At 35.5% G+C, this 23351-nt stretch overlaps 1 protein-coding gene across 6 annotated transcripts in view; it reads right to left on the bottom strand.

Moving 5' to 3' along the window:
* The window catches only part of LOC110373736 (uncharacterized protein), a 112737-nt gene that overhangs the window by 4129 nt on the left and 85257 nt on the right, over positions 1-23351 (bottom strand). For 3 of the 6 annotated variants that reach the window (XM_064040740.1, XM_064040741.1, XM_064040743.1), the window contains exons 4-18: positions 15050-15127; positions 9009-9191; positions 6611-6839; positions 5585-5897; positions 5164-5255; positions 3795-4017; positions 3483-3574; positions 3146-3276; positions 2603-2763; positions 2200-2292; positions 1678-1940; positions 1272-1292; positions 775-955; positions 466-533; positions 18-154 (exon numbers count right to left, since the gene is read on the bottom strand). In XM_064040740.1, coding sequence (XP_063896810.1) covers positions 18-154; positions 466-533; positions 775-955; positions 1272-1292; positions 1678-1940; positions 2200-2292; positions 2603-2763; positions 3146-3276; positions 3483-3574; positions 3795-4017; positions 5164-5255; positions 5585-5897; positions 6611-6839; positions 9009-9191; positions 15050-15127 — 2265 coding nt within the window. The remainder of the gene's footprint in view (positions 1-17; positions 155-465; positions 534-774; positions 956-1271; positions 1293-1677; positions 1941-2199; positions 2293-2602; positions 2764-3145; positions 3277-3482; positions 3575-3794; positions 4018-5163; positions 5256-5584; positions 5898-6610; positions 6840-9008; positions 9192-15049; positions 15128-23351) is intronic. The other 3 variants (XM_064040742.1, XM_064040744.1, XM_064040745.1) reach the window with 1 other exon arrangement.

The following is a 23351-nucleotide window of genomic DNA, read 5'->3' as shown; positions in this document are numbered from 1 at the left end:
TACTAGGATGTCCCCACCTGCAGTGAATGCGGGTTGATGATCTTGATGGAGGCGTGCGTGGCGCACCACAGCTTGCCGCCCGACAGCAGCATGCTGCTCACCGGCGCGCTGCCCGTGCCCACCGGGATCGTCGACCGCTCCGTCCATGAACCGTCTGCGAATATTAACAAAGGTCTAGTAGAACAGACAGTAATAGAAGAATAGAAGAGAGTCCCATTTCAATTCTGGAATTTGGGACTGGCTGCAATTTATCGCGGTTTTTAATACAGCATGCAAAATCAGTTGATATTCGCTCCTGGAGTGGACGTTCACTGCGTTATGGCAATGATTGATGTGATTATGATGCCTCATCTCATTTATGAATTCGTAATCCAAAAGGATTCATTATCAGGTTATTGATATTATCTTGTTCTAATCATGGTATTTACCATCGTTTTATTTAATTCATGTCTATTGCAGACTTACCAATATCTCGGCAGTAAACGACTAGATCGCCATTCCCAAGAGCAACAAACACTTTTCCCTCCACGTAACTGAAAGCGAAAAAAAATATTAAAAGACCTTCGAATTTCAAGAGAATTTCATATTCATAATGATATGGTTTTATTTTTCAATAAATACTCAGACGTTTTTATTATGGAGATAAAATCAGTCAATCTGGATCCCAGACAAAGGTTTACCGATGGGAAATTCGTTATTTTGAAAGATTATTGCTAGCCGGACTATGGCAACAATACCCAGGAGTCTATTAAGAAAATAGACAATTATACTTACACAATGGAATGAACCCCCGAATTATGCTGCAGTTTAACCTTATTCTTCTTTATCCTGATGTTATCCAAACAGTTGTATACATGTATACATCCATCTTCCGTGCCAAGCCACATCGTGGGCTGATTCGCAGTAGTTCCACTGTCTTCTGAAGATTGACGACTGGCTGGTGATGAGAGTGTCCCTGGAATTTTCAAAATGTCACTTTAGTTGGGGATAACTGTGATGGTTGTGCTTTTGTAATTTGTTTGTGTAGTGCTGATATTGAAGCGTTTGGTTTTGGCGAAGCAAAGCGTTGTAATGTCATTTACCTACAGTTTTCTGGTAATGATTATTGTATGTGTGGATTAGGTGTCTTATACTAATTAAACGATATCAATAGTCATTAAATTCTTAAGCTATGTATAATGCCAGATAAGCCCTTGATTGTAACTAAAAGAGCAAGAAAATAAAAGCGCAGAAATTCATGCAAAAGTAATTATTTCGATAGTCTATATTACCCAACATGGCACGTCCAGTTACTAAGTTGCGATGGAATAGGAAATATATATGTGAATAAATTAATGGGATACATACAAAGAAAACACATAGCATAAAAACAGATCTAGATATAAACCGTACATTAGCTTAGAACCTGATAAAGTGAAAAAGGCTAACAACGATTATTAATCATAAAGAAGATAATGTTCTGGAGAATTTGAGACATTTAAAAATTACAGATAACAAGAAGTAATTACTGTGAATCCTAAAACATTTTGAAATGTGGTAGTAAATTAAGAAAGACTTAAATTCAAAATCTAAGAAGACATAGGAAAAGAAGATTCTAACTATGACATCAAAGACACTGAATTGAGAAATATCCATAAAAATACTGAAATACGATAAAGAAAATTTTGTCAAACTTACCAGAATTAATCCCCATAGCCTGTTTATCCACCGCAGGATTTGAACTGGACTTCATAACAGGATGGACTTGTATACTCTGTCCTGTATGAGGTGTACTCAAACTCTTGCTATGGTTAGGCGTTAAAGTGGTCCTATGGTTGCCCAAACTGGCTGTCAGGCTGCTGTGTAGACGTATCGTGGCTGACTCTTGACTTCTTTCTGATTGGGCGTCTTGGTTCTCGCTAGTTGAAGACCCGTCGTCTTCTTCGTCGCTTGATGATGAGCTGTGAATTTTGGTGGTAAAACATTTATTACCCGGGGCACATTAAATCTGAATAGTTGATTGGTGCTTAATTCGATTTTGTTGTTGAACCATTGGATACTACATTGTGTATAAAGCATCTAACTTTTTGGAATTCTTATTGCGATTTGTAAAATTATAAAAACGGGTACTATATATTATAAGATATTTAAATAAGAATGAAGATGATAATGATACGTGAATGAAGATGAGGAATGAAGAAGATATATTATGATACAGACCTGTCTAGTCGTATGTTCTTGCAACTGTCATCAGGGTCAGATATACTGATACCGGGTTTTACTGAACTTGTACTATTCAGCGAACTCGTGCTCCTGAAACATTCAACAATTAAATTATTAATTTGCCTTAGCATTTTCGACATTACATAAGTCCAACACGGCAGAGAGAAGAATATATTATATGGAAGTAAGTTTGGAACCGATGAATGAAAGCTGGCAAAACCTAAATGCGTCGAGCTTTTTGAAGAAAGCCTTCATTCCTATAATTGCCATTTCTTATTGCTGACTATACAGTAACTTCCTTTTCCTAAGTCTCACTGCTGGGTAAAGGTCTCCCCATTTCATCTCCATGCAGAGTGGGGTGACTGGGTGACAAAATAAATTAAAAGACAACATCACTCACGGTATATCCAAAGTCTGTTGCCTCGTAAGCGCGGGCGCAGGCGGCACGCACGCGACGCACAGAATGCGCGCGTTGCACACGCCATTACATGACGTCACTTGCGGCTTGGGGGAGAGGGTGAGCACGCAGACCTGGCCTACATAGCCGTCGCTGTTGCATACCTGGAATGTGATGAGGTATTTGTCAGTAGAAGAAGTAATATTATTGTTTTACTGTTGATATTAGACTGGCGTGATTTGATTGTCGGTGTGGTTAAAGTTGTAGTGATCCTGGTGGCTGTTGGGTCAATCTTAATTTAATTTGGAACAAATGAGCTAGACGTAAGACAATGGTGAATCGATGATAACGGATTGAAGCAAATTAAGAATTTAAATGAATGAAAGGACGAATGGGTTTGAACAATAACACAAGTAAGAATGGTGATGGATAAGATTTGAGCTGATAGTGACAAGAATGAAATATGAAGAAGACTAATTATTACATAATACATAGTATATAGGTTAAACTATATTTACTCCAGGGTCTACCTAAACCCGTACTTACCCAAACATCAGGTGACTGTCCCTTCGGAGGCAGGGTAGGAGCAGCGCAGGTGAACTGCAGACCAGCTCGAGTCTTGCGGATCGGAACTGGCGACAGGAATTCTGGTGCTGGTCGCTCTTGACCGTATACACCTGGAATTGCATTTAAAATTTTCATTAAATATTGTGGTCGTTCTAATCAAAAGCCTTGTTAAAGACTTTTGGGAAAGTTAGTGCTTAGTCTTGAAAACAATATGAGAATTCGAGTTTTTTAATATCCTTGTATATTTATATAATATCACGGATAGTTGGTATGTTGTGTAATGTGTCTGCCTGTATATTAAATTAATGTTACTCACATAATTTCTGTTTGGTCTCATTTATTAATTCCTCCCAATTGCTCCTCTTCTCCGCTTTCGGGTAAATTATTGTTAAATTCTCTGGACCGTTTCTGGAAACCATAATTACAACTTTGTTACATTATCAATATATTTTCTCGTTACTGCGCTGTTCTCTGTATAAAATAGTAAAATAATATCACACTAACAACATCTCACTTCGACTGATCTTACTGTTAATATACTAACTACCATAATTATACCATCACCAATATGATCATCTTATAATATCCTTTTGATTGTTTCCAAATTATTCCCTACACCAATACTTACGAGGTATTCAAACTGATCTCCATATAACACAGCTGCGTATCACTATTCTGTCTCTCCGACAGCTGTCGGTTCAGGTTATGTAGCATCTCTCTCACTATCTCCTCTAGTTGTGCATGTTGTGTGTGCAACGCCGCTACGTTTTCTGATATCTGCGTCAGTGTGTTCACATCCTCTGTTAATGTTTCCACTTCATGCATTATTCTTCTTAGGTTCTCGTCTTTAGCTGTTGGTAGGAAAATGATGGATTGATTAGAGTTTTGTGTGGTTTGGTATATTCGGTTCGGTACATAATAATTTATGGAGTGGAGTAGATCTTTATGGATCTGGAGTTAAATTGAACTTGTTTATAGCATGAAACTAAGAAAAATACTGGTATATCATTGTAAGAGCTTCTCTATGAAGCTATGTTGGAAAATCAGAATCAGAACGATTTCCTTTTAAAAGTATGTAAAGTGAACTTCACATACGTAACTAAAACAGGATATCCTGCTTTATTATAAGAACGATAAATGTCAGATATTCGCGGAACAGCATTTCTTTTCTGTTGAAAATTAAATGAATCTGTGCAATAGATGTTAGAAAAAACCTATAATTTTCTATGAAACTATAAGACGTTTATTATTTAACAAAAACTCTCCTACGTGAAAACAAATTGCTTTATACTAGGTAAGTTCTTAAATATTGGCCGATACCTCTCGCTTACCTACTAACAATATTTTTCCTCCCGTGAGGCTAGAAAATTATACGACTTCGGTACACGCGATAGTTTCCATCATAAACTTTACCGGCGCTATTTCTTCGAACTCTTGCCGTGGAAACTTTATTATTGATATCGAATCAATATTTCAGCACTTACTATTTGACCTACTTCAGAATCTAACAAAGCAATCGTAACAATTTCCTTGATTTTCGTTTGTTTGTTCCCAAGATGGGAACTGACCTTTCCGAGGTCTGCTTGAGTAATTTTCAATAAAACATTTTTGCCAATAACCTTTTTGTAAACGGGTCTTTCATGTTTTGTTTGTAATTCTCTTTGTGGTATTTTTTTTGTTTGGTTTTGCTCAGGGCTTGATGTATGTGGATTTTTGTCTTAAGTATTTCTTTTTCAATCTTTGTCATACAGGTGCTTTTCATTGTTAACTTACTCATCTTCGGTGATGACTTTTTATTCATGTACAGAATTACGCAATCCAGAACAAATTAAACCTCTAATAAAATTATGTATGTATCATATATTACATTATTATTTGCTTCTGTAATCACAGCACCAATCTACGCAAGTTTTTGCAACCTCAAAGATTTTTTCTTACAACGAAAGCTACTCAAAAATTCAGATTTAATTAACAGATAAGTTGTAAATGGGTATTACCTTTAACAATTTCGAGATCGGCCAGCGATATCCTCATGAGCAGTTTGTACTTGTTTCCTTCCATCTGACTCGCTATAGAACTTTGGTATGTGCTGAAAACAAGAAAACATTAAAATAATTATCTTTATGTAGTGATAACCATAAGTAGTAGGTACATTTAAGGATTATGACAAGACAGAAAGAAGAATAATAAATCATAAATATCACTTTTAAGCTTTCACACTGAAACGCCAAAAAATCGAGATGAATTTAGCACAAAATTAGGTGGTATCCTGAAGACGAAGATAGGCATTATATGTATATATGTATGTAGGATACATTTTTCTTTGGCTGAAGAACAGAGTTCCCTCGGAATGGGAATGAAATCTACATAATGAACGAAGTGACAAAGTTTGCATCAGTTAATCAAAATATTACTTACGGTGTAGGCTTCTTAATAGTCCCCGTCCTCCTTTTAACACTAGTAATCAATAAAGTATCACTGAACAGAAAGAGAGCTCTATCTTTAATGGTCCCCTGCGCTGACGGCATCGTCACCATCTCATGTCTTAGGAACATTCGATCCAAGGTCACCAGATTTGATAGACCCTCAATCATTTGCTCTAATTCCCGTAACGTTTGCTGCTGTTGTTCAAGCTCCAGGCTTTCCCTTTCAGTGCAGTTTATTAGTTCTAGTAGATCATGGATTTCTTTTTGAGCTTCTAGAAGAAGTTTGTGGTCTGGATGTGATTGGTCTGAAAGAAGAAAAGTTTTAAAAATCAATGCATTTTGTGGTGTGGTAAAGGACAGTAGCTACGGCTGCTGGGCTATATATTGCGGGATCGATTCCCGAATGGACCACACTCACGACACAGGGGAAATTCCTAGTATATCATTTTAATATACAGACACAGATAATTTAAAAGAAATATGGCACAGCTGCTATTAAATTCAAAGTCTTGTTATAAAAGTAAGATGTACTTAGAGAAAATTAATTTCGCACCTGCCCTTGTTATGAAATATTGTCTCAAGGCGGTTGTAGGGGAAGAGACATCAATAACGAGGAACACAATTTATTTAAGGCCGAAACGATTCTTATAAGACAAAAGAAAAGAAATTACATGGAAAATAATTGTTTCTGGGGTAAGAAAGCACTCAGTTTGATTTAATGCGAATTTTGAAAAAAACTGCCAGTGAAAACCAAGTCAAAAATATTTATTATTATCTCCCAAATATAACTTATGGATTCATCGTCATTATCATCAGCCTTTTTATCCTCCCACTGCTGGGCATAGGCCTCCTCTCACACAGAAAAGTAGTGAGCGTTAATGACCACGCTTGCTCAAAGCGGGTGATTCTGGTTTCCTCAAGATGTTTTCCTATCTATGGATTGAGTGAGAGTAAATTACAAAACTGATTAACTCAGTACTACTCGAGCCGATTTTGGAAACAAATTAAACAAACTAACCTGTATGCTTTATCAGCCTCTGTATCAACAGCTTATAACTCGGGAACTTCTGTACTGGTTTGATGAGCAAATTGTCCAACGACAGCTTGCCCTTATGGTCTCTCGCCATAGCGTCCAGGAACTTCGCAAAGGCCGGTCGTGATGCAGAAGCCGTCTTGATCGTCTCCTTCGCCTTCTTCAAGTTGTTGATGAAAGACATGTAGGTATCCATTACGGTGGGTTTTGTGAACTGCAACAAGGAGGTTTAAGTTTGAGCACGTGGCTAGATAAGCTGTACTGGTCGATCTGTTACAAGGTCAAGATTGTCTTGGTCAGTCGTGGATCGGTAAACTATGTCATGACGAGTTTCTCCGTATTTCGGGGTGCATGTTAGATAGGTAGATCTTTTGCAATGATTAAGGCTAGTCAAAAGCCAAAGTCTAACAACTAGTCTCTAAGTCCCCAAGTGTTATCGGGTTGCCCAGGTTAAATATTGGATTGAAGAGGTCAGATTGGCAGTCGATCCATGTAAAACTCTGGAAGCTGACTCCAACATAGCTTTGGAAAAGGCTGGACCAATTGTTGAACCAGAAGATTTAATTACATACTTATTTGCATGTTTGTGAGATATGTAGATGAAATAGAATTGTCAGATTATTCAGAGATGAAAGTCGATACGATGGTTCATGATGTATGATCTCTCGTAAGATCATTGTAGTGGAAAGAAATTACTTAGTTTAGTAGTTAGGTAATTGTTCACTGCGCTGTATTACATGGTTTTGATTCTAACGCGGTGTAATGTATATTTATTTTAAACATTACCTATAACAAATTGTAATTTATTACCTTTTTAGTACCTACTCTATTACGTTTGTCATATACCAGCAAACAGCCTTAATTTGTTAATCTCTTCGATACTTATTCTTCTGGATGGAACACCGCAATAGATAAAATACTTATTCTTTTGAACGTAATATTCTTTTTAAGTACCTAGTCGTAACTGAACTTACATATTATATACTAAGCATAGAACCAGTGTATTTTATTTGTAATACGGCTACCTCGTTCAAGTTCTATCACAAAGAGCTTTTACTTCCAACATGAAACTACCCACCTTTTACGTTACATCATAAACTAATATCCGCTTATTACCTGTGCAGCAATCACAGTAAACGATGTCATATAATCATATTTCCTTACTTTGCTTCCTATAGTTTATTTTAATATGCACGTGTACATAAAAGCATCTATTTATCTGATACTAACTTCCACCTGTGGTTTCACCCGCGTTTTGAAGGAACTTTCCGTACCCTTTACGTTATTTCAATATACTTAATACTCTGCCACTCAATAAATTGTAGAAAGATTTAAAGAAAGTTTCTTTGTCCCCAGTCATATAGCTCATAAATCAGAATAGCAGGCTGTTTTTCATCCATGTGCCGGAAATAGTTCACTCGAGATACGAGAAGAACACGGGCCAAGGATTTTCAAATCCATGGAGTTTTTTCGAGAAAAAGTAACAAACCTACGTACTTAGGTACTAACTTTGGTGTACCTACCTATTAAAAATATGTTTATGTTCAACAGTAATAATGTTTATCAGAAACTAATATACATATTAGGTTTCCTAAACTATTTGCCTAAGCTACATATTTTACTTAGGTAAGTAAATACGATAACAAGAAAATTCTTTCGTTCCATCTTCATCAATCACTGTCGAAGGCAAATGTTAGGCCAACGCAATGCATAACACTATGTAAATACATTATTATAAATTCACCATAGTAATATTGAGAAAAGTCTTCTTCAATCAGCAAAAATCTATAAATCTTTACAATTCATATAAATGCGAAAGAGAGTTTGTTGCACTATCACGTTAAAACGGCTCGACTTATTAAAATGAAAATCAGTATGGGGATATGTACTCTGGTGATGTACCGAAGAAATGTGGACAAAGTTGGGGAAATTGAGATCTAAATAATTACAAAAATGTAATAATAATTGCAGCCACTGACAGTTTTTTATCATTTTACAGAAGCTAAGAGCCTTTGAGACTATTGAATGACAGTACCTCTCAATATTATGAAAATTGAAGATTAAACTGTAATTAAATAAGAAAAGTTGTCCCCAAAGATATTAGAAACGTTCTGTTTACTGACATTATTAAGATCAATAGACTTTGAGTAGCATAACTCCTTCCATACAGCTATAAAATATTTCTTAGTTACTTGGACACAAATAAAAAACTGAAAAAGCAATCTTTATTAACAATCTTTAACAACTATTTCGATAATATTAAAGAAATCTCGAAGGAAATTACGAGTTTATTAAAAAATGATGACTGTTAAGGCCGCGAGCAGTAAGTTATTGATACTAAAATGTTTAAACCAATCACCTATTACAGACAACGTTAACTCACCACATCTAAAAACACATCTCCAACTTTCTGCTGCAGGTCCCATTGTTCCAGCCTTCTCCTCAGCTGTTCCAAGAAGACCTGGTGCACGTTGAGGATCCCTGGCACCTGGTAGAAGATCTCATCCACCAGGAACGCGTCCAGAAGAGCAGCATTCTCTGGACTCTTTAGAGGTTGGAGGTATTTCTGTTGAAAATAACATTTTGTTAAGATGTGGTTATTTCAAAGGAAACTATGTACCCCAAGTCTAGGTTAAAGTCGCCATTGTACATAAACTTTTCATCGTCTTTAAAATTTTAACTATTGATATACAATAAGAGTACATCAATATTTTTATTTCAACATCAACATACAGTTACAGGATTTGGGAGAAGGATTGAGCATTAATCACCACGCTTGCTCAATGCGGGTTGGTGATTTCACTATGACTATATAGTCCAGGTTTCCTCAAGATGTTTTCTTTCACCTTTTTATCAGCCATTTGTGTCTAAGATATACTTAGAAAGAATCGATTACGAAAATTAGAAACATCAACATAATATAAAATAAAGTTATAGAGGGATTAGACTTGGAAAGATATAGGTAAGGACTCTACAGGTCTTGATTTCGACTGGTTACAAACTAAAAATTGTGACAAAACTACAGAGCAAATTCAAAGAAAGTAATCAAGATTCCATTATTTATTATCAACACAAAAATAGTCTTCATCCTACTGTGTCTCAACATTAACTTACAGGTCAGATAGATAAAAAAGAAGGTCAGTAGGTAATGATGATTGGACATAGTAAAACTAACAATACAGTAAATACAGTAGTATATTAAGGTAAGCCCTTCAACCCACCCTTTTACGTGCGTGATAATGACCGACTTGACCAAAATAGAACAACAAAACCACCAAATTTAGGACAACACAGTACGGTTCTTGACAACCTTATTATAAAAAAAACCGGCCAAGAGCGAGTCGGACTCGGCGCACTAAGGTTTCCGTACCATTATTTATAAAATGAGAAAAAATCACGTTTGTTGTATGGGAACCCCCAAAATATTTATTGTATTCTAGTTTTCAGTTGTTGTATTTGTTGTTATAGTGGCAACAGAAATACATCATCTGTGAAAATTCAACTCTCTAACTATCACGGTTCATGAGATACAGCCTGGTGACAGATGGACGGACGGACAGACAGAGGAGCGAAAACAATAGGGTCCCGTTTTACCCTTTAGGTACGGAACCCTAAAAAGTTATTCAGACACAAGGAAACCATAATCACCTACAGCACGAAACTCGATTAGATAAAAGCAAAAACGACCAACAACTTTCGCCAATAAAACTCACAATACCTTTTTTTTATATTTTATGAATTTTACAACGGTAATAAAACCTTACGGCAAGTACCCTACAAGGTTATAAACATTTTTGCCACAAGAAGTACCATAAAAATATATATAGGCAAAATTCTTATCTTTTTGAGTGACAAACTTTTGTGCCAAACATGGGATTACTTTGATGTTCCGTGTCTCAACTTTGACAGTTTGGTTACCCTAATCAGAGAAAGGGAAAGCAAAGGAGGGGGTGGAAGCTTGGAGAAGTTAACTAAAATGGAAACGCCATTGATGACATTGACAATATTGACTTTCCTTCTACCAGACGTGTGAATATTGTGAACAAACATGTATGCGTCAAGTTTATGCCTATGTTGACCATTATTGATATGTGAGTAACGGTGTGTTATCTATCACTGTTTTGACAATTGGCAGACTCTTTCGCGTTGAGACAGCCTTAAACTTAAACATCTGTTGAACACTTGTCTAAAAACAGTATGGCTGCAAAATGGACCTTATTTCAACGTCATGATCTGTCATTTTTTTAGGCAAGTGTTCAATAGTCGTTTAAAAATTTCTGTGGTAAGACGGTTAAATTCGTGGTGGTTCCGGTGATTTAAATGCTCTAAGATCAAAACGTACAAAGATATGGCACTGGAAGTTCGTTACGTTGAAAATGGAAATTTATTTGGAGATGCTGAATTCGCTTTTGGAGTAGAAAACTGGAATATACGCGCAATTCTGTTATATGAATATGGTGTTTTCGCTGAGTCAGATAGCGAATGATATTACATAGATTGGGGCAAAGGTGATGAAAATTAAGATAAGGTTACTATAGAGATTTAAATAGTAACATTTTTGAGAGTTATAATAAGTAATTAAAATAATGAAAAGGAATCAGATAAACAAAACGAATTTGAGGAAGCAGATATCGATTGACAAAAAATGTTATGAAAATGCTGTTTACCATATCCAAAAAATGTACAGAAACGAGGTACCTATCTGTAGGTAGACTGCTTTGTATCCATCATCTACGGTACAAATCTTTAAAATACGCGAAACATACAACTTACAAATCGTACCATTAGCAGTGACTTCAGACCTTGGAGTCAACGTCTCTGACAGACACGAGTCTGGCCTACAAAATAATTAAAAGTACCTTCGCGACACATTTCTATGGCCCTCTGTTAAATCTGTCCTTGGGCTGACAAGGTTGTAACGCAAAGAAGATGGGGACAAAAGCTTCACTCGTTGTACATGAACTAAAGGGATCTTCAAAGTCGACAATACACGAAAATATTTGCCGAATAAGACAAAAAAAAAACACAGTAGTTTATATTATGGATCAGCGTTAAAACTTCATTAAATAAGTGTGATTCATTTCAGTTCATAAATGTTTATTTAGTGATGTCATCAATTCCAGATTTGATTATAGATAGATTGTATGTCATCTAGCCAATATGTCAGAACAGTCGTTATTTTTGTTAATTCTCAAACATTTGTACTTCTCATTTCACGAATTTGATGTAACTTCCCAAACCTTCTGATACTTATTTGCGATGCGTTATTTAAGGGGGGTGACGTGAGAGGGGGTACTGGTGACAATAAATAGCCCGACCCACATGATGGAAAGGTAGAGCGGAAAATTTGAGTGGGAAAACCACAGCGAATTTAGGGTTGGTCAAATTTTCTGCAACCGCTTACTACACACGAAAAAATCGATGCTATTTGACGAAGTTGATATCTCAAAGAATCTGTGGAAAATGTCGTGTCTATGCTATTATTGTACACTTATATTATACTACTGTTGGTTTTTTTAAATAAAAATAAAAAGTATCCGTTTTTTTTCGTTTTCATAAGTGATCTCGTTCTAAATGAAAACGGCCTAAATAATTACTTGAATGGCTTCAAAGTTATAACCTTCGAACTTGGAATAGGATTTGCGGTTCGAATTGCCAGACAGTTCAAAATTCAAAATCTTCGTATATTACTTAGAATTTGTAACTGGGAGTGTTATATTTAGGCCATACTTAACAAAACACAGTTTCATTTTATATACAGTTTTTAAGTGCACTTATTTCTTAGAATGCAACATTATTTAGAAACTATAGTCCCTTCAAATGGACCAGCGGCAACACAAGTGCGCAAAATTTTGGTCCTTTTATACGAAGCACCCATTTGGTCCTTTCGACAGCTCATTAATTACCGAACAAAGAAAACCGAAGAAACACTAAGATTGATCAGTAACTCTAAGATGACAGCCCTGTATTTTCATCGTTTCCATAAATATAACGAATTTGTCAGTCCTCTGCTCGTTTGGACCGGATTAACGGCCCAACTGTGTTACCGAGTTATTATTATAATTTTACTGTTTACAATTAATTTCCATACTGATCTTGATGGTGGAGAAAAAACGCCGTTTTGTTGGTTCCATTTGAATTTTTTATGGAGTCTTTTAGGGCGAATCCGAGTATTTTTTTGTTAATGATGTAGCTGGATTGAAAATTAACCTAATGATTCGTAAACCTCTATGACACTCAAAAATACTTTACCCGCGTGGTGTGTTTATAAACAGTACCTATCCTATGTTCATTCTAGTACCACCAAGAATATGTGTACAAAGTTTCATGGTGATCCGTTAAGTAGTTTTTGGGTGAAAACGTAGCAAACAAACGGACTTTCGCTTTTTTAATATTACAGTAGGATAGTAGGATACCAATGGAATATAAACTTCAACCTAATGAGAGTAAAAAGTAAAAAAAATGATCCCACAACACCCTAATAAAAACATTAGCATTCAAATATTCATGATCACAATATTTGCTACAAAATTTGATCCTGTTTTCAAATTATTAAGGCTATGTTCACGCCTTCAGGGATAAAGGGTTAAGACAGCTGTCTTTTCCTCAATCCCCTTAATGACGGTAGACGAAATTTGTGTCATGTTATTCACTTATCTAATATTAAATTGTGGGCGCCATTTTTGTTATTATTCTACTTATACCTTATTTGGTTTAAGAGGTTGTTTGCTTGAATAATTATGTTAATCTCTTGATCAAGTATTTGGATTTAATTTTGGTATTTATCTGTTTAATGCTTTTCGAAGTAGGTAATTTAAAATTACCCAATAGCCTTTAAGGTGTCTACACACCAAAGCCGCTGATGCCGGCGGCACAGCCCGGCGGCCCAACCCGCCGGCCGTATTTTGTACAATCATGCCGCCAGCTTTCATAGAGTATTTGACAATTACTAGAACACCACATGCCGCGGCAGTCGTGCCGCCGGGCTGTGCCGCCGGGTCAGCGGCTTTGGTGTGTAGAGCCCTTTAGAGTCTAACGAGACGAACAATACTAGTTTTCTTACATTTTATTGACTTCGTTAACTAATAAACATCTTTACAGTAAAGTGTTTTTGAAAGCTTCAGTGTAAAGTTTTAAATATTATTGGAAAAACTAGGTATTCAAGCATACTATCAAGTTTAATACTTTTTAATAGACTATTGTGAATAAGTTAATATGTACTGAGAAATATTGAACTGTGATCTATATTAACCTAGATAGACATAGTAGGATCACTTAATGGACGGAAGATCTGAAGATCGAGCAAAGTGGCGAACTTTGGGGGATTCTTTTGTTTTTTTTTCGGCTGACACGACGACGACGATCTATTAAGCTTGAGGGTGCCACATACATACACCAAGGGGTGTAGGACTGCCCGGGTAACTGGTACTCAACTGCATCTGGTTAGACTGGCAGCCAACCCCAACATAGTTGGGAAAAGGCTCGGAAGATGATAGCGCAACATACACACATACTTTGTTGTTTTGTTGAAGAATAAGTTGAGATGCTTACATACGTAAGAAGATAGCGAGGAACTTTAAAGCCTAATCCTACTAATATTATAAACGCGAAAGTTTGTATGTATGGATGTATGGATGTTTGTTACTCTTTCACGCAAAAACTACTGAATGGATTTTAATGAAACTTTACAATAATATAGCTTATACATCAGAATAACACATAGGCTACAATTTGTAAACATATTGTTCGAAATACTAAACCTGCGCAGACGAAGTCGCGGGCACCAGCTAGTATTACAATATGTACGGGCTTATTTAAAAAAATACAATAACCACTTGACGAACCATCACAAAGGTCCAAAACCTAAAGCGACTATTCCACTACATTTGTAGTAAAAGACCAAATAACAACAGCTCTATGGAAGACAAAGCAATCAATCTATAACACAATACAATGTTTCCCAAAGGCAGCCACTGAAGGCTTGAAAAGAAAAGGTTTAAAACAAAAGAAAGAGTGTCATTCTTATTTTTGAACTGAACTATGTTGCTTTGAGAATTTTTCGTGACTTTATTTCATGGTGCAATGAAAAGCAAAGGTCGGAAAATTGCAATGCTTTTTTTGTTTGAAGTGGGTTAGTAGCTGGAATTACTGTTTTGAATCAACTTGAATCTTAAAATTCTCCCACAAAGATTCCAAAATCTCTAGATAAATTTAAATAAAAATATATTAAATAATCAATAATCAAATACACCACTAAAAGGTCTTTAAATGGCCCAATATACCAATTCATAATCAACTGACTAAGTACTTTGGTACACCTACATAACTAAGAAAATCATGAGACACAGGTAAATATAATTAAAATAACTATACTGAAATTGAAAACGGTGAGAACACCTTCAAAATGGAAATATTTTGTCTTACCTTGACTAATATCTCCAAAGCCTCCACGTATGACTTCTCAGTCTCATACAATTCCACCACCACGTGTGTCCGTGTGTCCTGAAACAATAACAAAAGAAAATCAGCGTCTATATACTTATATTTCATTGGTTTACTTGAGTTGATGGACGGCAAGAAGAATTAACTGACTTTAACAAGACCCATGTATCTAATCATCTGCCTATCCCCAGTCATTTTGATATAGATGGTCATCCTTCCACGGACTTCTCTGCTAAGCCTTATTTTATCTGTGATCATGTGTACGACTGCTACTTAGCGGTACCTAAGCTCTTCAAGAGTTGCTATTAGAACCCCACACTTAATATGTGACATGATACCCCTTTATAACTGTTTGTCAAACTCTCGGCCTTCCGCCACTTGTATCTAACGATAGGCGGGACCGATGGCTTAACATGTTTACCAAAACTCGTAGTAAACGCAACTATATATCGCCTAACCACGAAGACGGGCTACTGGACCAAGAAAAATAATAATACTTCGCTAATTAAATGCACTCCTTATAAGTTGCAATTGCGTCCCGTGAGAGCTACTTCGCGCACCCATATAAATGGCTCCACTCCTCGATATAACATGGGCTAAGTAACACTGAAATATTTTTTCAAATTGGACCAGTAATTCTTGAGATAAGATTTAAACTAACAAACAAATAAACTCTTATTCTAATGTAATAACTAATCCACTTCCGTCGCAAAAGAAATACAATATTCATGTAAAAAGGTACTAGTTTGCAAGTTGTGTAAGTTAAAAGAATTATATTTAAATGAATCCATGAGGTTTGCATAAATATATACAGATGGAAGCACACTGGAGAGTCGGGATGTACCCCTTAGGTGGATCACACACAGACAAGAGTATTTAGAGTATAATTTCTTCTTGTCGTATCAAGCTGATTAACCTGAAAAGCCTTTACGATAGTTTTAGATAAACAAATATGTATTCAAACACTACTATTGAGAATACCTCCAGACTTTTTAAAAACAAAACTAGACCAACAAAGCTGCTAAAAATATTTTTTATACCTGCAAAAATTATTGTATCATACGAAACACGCACTCATTTTATACAAAGATTTTTTTTTATACAATTGCCTTTCTGACAGCTGTGTCTTCTTCCTTTTACTAAGTTTTCATATAGCTGTAAGTCTTTCATAGTGTATCACTCGCTTTGTTTACAACTTCGAGCGTTTCGCGTGTAAGTGTGTGATCCGCCTTAGTAAGTAGAGTCAGACATTAATATTCATACAGGTTAAATGTGGTTTAGAAGCAGGTAGAGGAAGGGATAGGGAAAATGTGGTAAAGGGCTTTTGAGCAAAAAAATCTTTTACGTTTTTATGATGTTTTGAATATAGTCGTCCCTACTAGATAGAAGTAGATTGTGACTTTAAAATCCACGAATTACATACACTTTAAAATATACGGAAAAAATATAGTTACTGTAATGTCGTAAAGAATGCAAATAGTCTGTACCTACCTACATCTACTCTTTTTTCTGAACATAGTAGGTACCGCGTAGGTTCGTAGTATCGTTTTTCATGTTGAATATGATAATTAATTTTATATAGGTAAATCTAATAATAAACTGAAAAATACACATCCACCTTTACCATCCGACCTCCAAAACCCATTTACAAAAGCAATTCCCAAACTACTAGCAACAGAAACGAATCTTTATCTAAATAACGAATGGTAGCCTCGTCAGATCAGACATTCAGACCTATTTATGACTAGACTAGGCCATTCAGTCTAGGTTTTATCACAACGACCTTATAATAACGGTTAGTGGGCAAATATTTCCTGAAAAATGTACTGTGGGATAGTTTAAAGTATGCGTGTCTTATTGAAAATAGTTAAAGAATGATTTGATAATAATCTTGTATTGTGATGTGTTGGTGAAAAAGCAGGTTGGTGGTTACACTTGAGTGCAGTGAAAATGGGACAGCTACAAAGTTGCTTTATACAATTTTCATAAAGTGAAAAGATAAATGGTCAAATAAAACATGTTTCTTCCATTATGCATAAAGATGCTCTTCTCGAGGCAATCTAGCCTGTGTGTTTGTATGTAGGTCGAAATCTTCAAAACTATCAAACTGTTTCTAAGTATTTTTCACTATAGAAATTATATACCGTCGACTCCCGATTTAAAAAATCATTTCAGTTTTTCCCATAAAACGCAAGAAAATTAGAACAAAATACCCCCAGAAATAAAAACCCTCTAAATATGATATTCATTGCATTCCCAAGGTAGCGTCCAATCTTAAGGATACACACACTAAATAAATATTTTCTTAGGACGGGATAAAGCTTCAAACGCCCACGTTTTTATTCTCTGGAACAGTAATAAAAACCTTAATTATTAATGCTACGGCGTTATTAAAGGGGATAATTATGTGCAGAGGAAAGGTATTAAGTTCAGAAAATCTTATCAAAAAACAAAAGTAGGAAGGTTCTTATGAAATTTTTCGTTTACATTCATATACCTACCTCTAATCTAATGACCCGTATAATTTTACCGCAAGTGTTTTGTTTAGTTGTCCACAAAAATACATATATGTACTCTGCCAGCCTTGAATCAATACCATGGACGAAGGTAAGATTAGCGGAGATACCATGAGGTAAGTAACGTACGGTAGGCGCAATCAAAACGTTTAGTTACTACTAAACTAACGAGGCGTTCGGAAATTTCTTCCTTGAGACATCGGATAGGTAAAGATTGGAACTGATTGATTCGTGAAATGGCCGCATTTTGGCGACGCTACTTAGGAGATTTTCATTATAACATCTCCGCTAGCCATTTTATTCTTTCAACACCTTACTTAAATGCCTATACCTTACCCCCTTACCCTACTCTTACCCTATTTACCCCCTAGCCATTACCTTTGACTTTCCATCTAACCATACAGAGCATAATAAAAGTGTTATTGACAATGGGAGGGAGCCACGAACTAAGTAAGTGTCATTCAAACCTGCTTTGCTTAGGGATGTCACGCTTAGAAATTGGTTATTTTGGGAACGAAAAATATAATGGGAGAATTATGTTGACGATGTAGAAAAAACGAGAATATATCATTGTAGAATAAAAATTATGAAAATATTATGAAAGAAATCGATTGAGCATTGACCCATTGGAAAAGACTTTTCATGACTAAAAACAGTTGTCATACCGTATATTAATTATGTAATACGTTATAATTTCTAAGTATTTGTTATATTTAAGTAAATGATATTAAGATTCAGTTTCATCCCCAAGTCAAAATCTAATAAGGGTTCTTAGGCTTTAATTAGGTTTTGATCGACAATTAAAGAAAAAAAAAAAGATTTTTTGTACGTATGCTTTCTTTCATGATCATACAAACTTAACGTATAAATATGTAACAAAACCATGCATACAGCCCTAAAATTAACGCACTATAAATTACTATACATTATACGTATATGTTATAATAGCGAAGTGCCAGGGTGACATGTATGTATAGCTATTACGAACATGGTTAAACAGACAATTGTGATACTCGCTTTGTTTGCAATCATGTGTAATAGTGACGTAAAAACGGCTTGATTACTGTTTTGTGACGTCATAAAATTGTGAATAATATATTAGATATTATTAATTGTAAACAGAGATTTTTTTTTAAATAAAAAGAAAACTAATGGCTAACGTAACCTAGTTCATAATTTTAATTCAAAGTCCGAAGATTTTTTTTTTTGGTAAATAAATACTTGAAAAATATAAAAAAATAGATCGAAAATAAAAACTACACTTCGTATCAAAATTTCTTAAACAAACCAAGGAAACACCAAATTAGTTTAATGTTCTCCACAATTTAAAACTATCAACGGCAAATCACATTATATCGCCTCGATGATAGATTAACAGTCTCGTAATATGCATCAAGAAATATAATATATTAAAGTCGCACATCTTTTGACATCCATAATTATGATTAAAGATATCAAAAGATAAAGATAAATCTTAAGTGGTAGAAAGCACTTCCTCAGTTGAGCGTTATTCATTTTGTATACGTTTAGTTAATGAGGGATGTTAAAGATACTTGCTTTGGACTTGAAAATTAATGGTTGGAAACTGTCTGTCTTTTCAATGTAAGGGGAAACTTGCTAGAACGTTGACAGTTTTCAATGAAATCGTTATGTAACAGTCATAATCAGACTGTAACGTTAGTTAAGTAGTCCGTTTGTACTGGGCTACATAATTTTCTTCTATATTATTATGCGCATACTGTAAGGCACGAGTAGCCGATATTTCGTTTTGACTTTAGCAGTATTTTCTGAAGACAAAACTCTTCAGATATAGATGATTCACATCGCCTAGTGATCTTGGTCTTGCATAGCATGTGACAACTTTTTGGAGTAACATAGGTGTAAGTATTTTTGCAAAATTATTATGTTATTAAAAAAACATATGCGAGCTAGTATAGTATTTATCCCCGTATACATAATTTCGATCCCAAGAAAGTCTAACCAAAAAAAAAATTTTTTTTCGCAAAATGGGTACCTACTACCAAAGCTGTGTAAAAGCATTAGTATTTCATGCACCTACAAACAAGTACATAGAACTGCGATGCAGCTCTTCGTTGAAAGCTTAACTCCTCACGTGTCGTGTAACACTGTTGCATCATACTAGATGGGTTGTATGCACAGATTCTTGCTTTGTGCTTGCATTGCATTGTTTAAGGGTTCATTTTTACCTATATCAAAATAAACATATATGTACGTACATAGTTAGGGATAGAATTGTTACCAATAGTTAACATGCAAAAGTAGCTCTATCTGTCTGTCACGACGTTTATGACAAAACTACTGAACCGAACCTAATGAGTACACAGGTAATTTAGGACCTAAGAAAGGATATTGGTTACTTTTTATCCTTGGGCGGGCAGTAGTTCCTTCAGGCCGCGGGTGGAACCGCGATAAACAGTTAGTTTTCAATAAAACTAAGTGACTCAGCGAACTGGGAAGAAGATGAAATAAATTGAAATTCCAATAAGCGATGGCAGGTTTTAGCATTAAAAGTACTAGCTTCCTTCACGTCCGACCTGACTGGATGAATGGAATATTACTCTGTACTAGATGTTACCCGTGGTTTTACTCGCATCATACAAAACCTCACATAACTAGACATCTTCTTAACTAATATCTGTGATGAAAATCTTTAGGTTTGTCTGTTTGCTTGCACCCAGAGTCTCCAAAACTACTGATGCGATTTGAAAAATTATTTCACCGTTAGAAAGCTACACTGTTAAAATTACCTAACATAGGCTATATTTTGTCCCGGTACGGGCAATAGTTCCCAAGGGACGCTAATGAAACCGCGGGAAACGGCTAGTACTTATCTAATTAATAAACAGTCTACATACATCATCTGCCTAGTTTTTCCTATGTTGGGGTCACCTTTCAGATTAATTTAATGCACCTCAGTATCAATGGTTTATCTAAAATTATGTATCTGAATTCGTTAATGAAATGTAAAGCTTTCCCAATACAAATTGTTTCATGCTTAGGAACCAGGCATATAATGACTCACGCGCATTCAATGACCAATCGCTATCATTACTATATTGTGAAACGTATTCCCGAGAAAGCTAAATTTAAACTGTTTACGCCAAATCAAAGTTTAAAAATTTTGCAGTGACTCAATTTCGTGCAGTTTTTAGATCTAGACTAATGATCGGAGATCTTGAAATAAACTTTGTTTTTGACTGGCTGTTTCACGTGACTTTACCTGCGTCTGAAGAAAGTTGGGTTTACTTGTTTGCAAAGTCCCGTAGAGAGCCCCTCTAGAGGCACTAAAGATCAAGTATGTCGGTTCAGCATTTGATGGTGTTTTGACGATAATGTAGAAAAGTTACAAACAAATGAACGAACTCCCATTTTCATTAATAATATAGATTTCAATATAACATCACTGATGATAGTGATAAATATAGAACTATAGGTATCGATGCATCTAATGTAAATAAAGCAAAATTAAATGATTTTAGCAACGATGCATATCGCTTGGTTATAAATGATTTTCCCGTTGATCCCTATAATAGAACTAATGTGATGCAATAACTTACACAGATTGAAGTGATGAGGAAAATATTCGATCGAATTCAAAATAGAATTTCGTTGAGAATTTGATTTAAGGAATGTGATTTGGCCAAGTTGCAAGGACAACATCGCTGTCTGAAATAATTTTCAATTAAGGTACTCAATAGCAGTCGTTGTTACAATTCCACGTTAGAGACCTTCAGCCGGATTTGAGAAAACTCTGGCACTAGGGCTTATTAGTTGATAAAAACCTGCAGCTTAATTGACAAGAATAAGATTCCGAAGAACAGGCAAGGAACTTGATACACAATATCAAAGAATAAAGCCAATCCAAGACACAATTTCATCCGGAATATTCTTTTTTCATCATGTACCTTTTTCTCATCTATGTTAGGGTAGGCTTCAAGTCTAACCGCATGAAGCTGAATACAAATGTTTTACATGGAGCGACTATCTACCTGACCTCTTCAATCCAGTTACCCAGATAATCCATAGCCCTTGATAAATCTTCATCAGTCTTCCTGGCTTTTGACTACCCATAACGACTTCCATAGACGTTAAATGACAGCCAGGACCTACAGTTTATTGTGCCCTCCAAAATACCGTCACTGGTGTCTAGTAAATACTTAGAAAGTACATACAAACTTAGAAGTGTCATATCTAACATTCAAGCTAAATTATTAGCTGGTTCAACTAGAACAGTATAGAACAAAGGATAATCATGTTCTATCTATTAATCATCATTACAATATAGGTCACCGTATTACATAATATTATGGTTACCGCTACTTACCGTATCAGTTAATAGTTAATACGGTATCTATGCAGGTGACAATACTGTACCTAGTTCTCAGGGTATTAGACGAAGTGATCTATATTCATTTGTTACTATCGAGACTTTCAGTGCTTTCACACCAGGGAATTGGCTGCGGATTTCTATAACTTGTCTATCCGCTGTTTTGCTATTGAATTTAAAGATTAACTCCATAAAGGTTATGGATTTCAATCTCTAATCGCAAAACATCGAATTTGATCAACTTTACTCTAAGTATCATTGTTCAAAAAACATTTACAAAATACATATAACTGAGAAAAGTTCTCTTACGATTGCAAAAGTTCAATTTGTCCACTGTAAATCAGGCATGAAGTAAAATCTAGATCAGTGTAGCAACCTTTGAAAATAGTGAAAAATAAATAATGCCTAGTAAAATGGAACCCATTGGTCGAAAAGAGACGACAAAAATTATAGGAAATAATATTGATGCTATATATTTATAATCTCAACCTGTTCCCAATCTGTTTTAATTTAAAACTCTACCAAGGTTATGCTATGGGAACCTTGTAAATATATTGTCTTTACTTTAACGATGTACCTGTTCAAACCATTTTTGTTCTTAAATCCAAACAACTTACATGACTCTCATGTCATTGTTCCCAATTTCCATTCAATCCTCAAGGAACAGTTCCAAAAAGCCCTTCCCGAAAAACGTCATCTGTTCCCGTTATCACAACACGCTATTAACACGTTATCAGTTCAGTCGGCGACCTCGGTCCACTCGTACCCGATCGATATACCATTAATTATGTCCCAGTAGCTACTGGAAACTTGCCATCGTATTGTATTACAGAGTGGAAGAGAAGAGATGCTGTTTTGTTTTAATGATGTGGTAAGGTGGGATGAGCTTTCAACTGCAAGGTTCATTCTTGATCAAAGTTCCACTTACCTAGTGAAAGACTAGGTAAGTATAAACTCGTCACTTGTCGAATTGCCGTCCCATGTGTGCCGTGCCGTGTGACAGTGAAGGAATAGTGAGTGCACTTGTGTTTGTGCAAATGTTCGTGCACTATAATATGTCCTACGCAGCTGGCTGATCTCTTAGACATTGTGCACTAGGTAAAAAGCTATATATAAGAAATAGAAGAGAGGAGTTTGTGGCTTTTGACCCGAATGGGGCGATTGATTATAAGTTAAACCAATGCTAGGTGCGTTAGATCGTGGATGAAACACCATCTTGTCATGTAGAGTTCCTTCGTTCTAGTTGTCATTTGAACATCTTTGACAGTCATTCTCAGACACTACCGTGTCCCTATTATAATTATCATTAGGATTAATAAAGTTCATTTACACTAAAGTGACATTTCACATTCATGACTAATATTTCGGGAAATACAATCTTCGTAATGCTATTCACTCCCTAACCTTAATAAAAGTTGGT

Source organism: Helicoverpa armigera, chromosome 23 (assembly GCF_030705265.1).
Source record: "Helicoverpa armigera isolate CAAS_96S chromosome 23, ASM3070526v1, whole genome shotgun sequence".
Classification (NCBI taxonomy): Eukaryota; Metazoa; Arthropoda; class Insecta; order Lepidoptera; family Noctuidae; genus Helicoverpa; species Helicoverpa armigera.
Note: the sequence above shows the minus strand (reverse complement) of the source record. Positions and strands in the feature narration are given on the sequence as shown.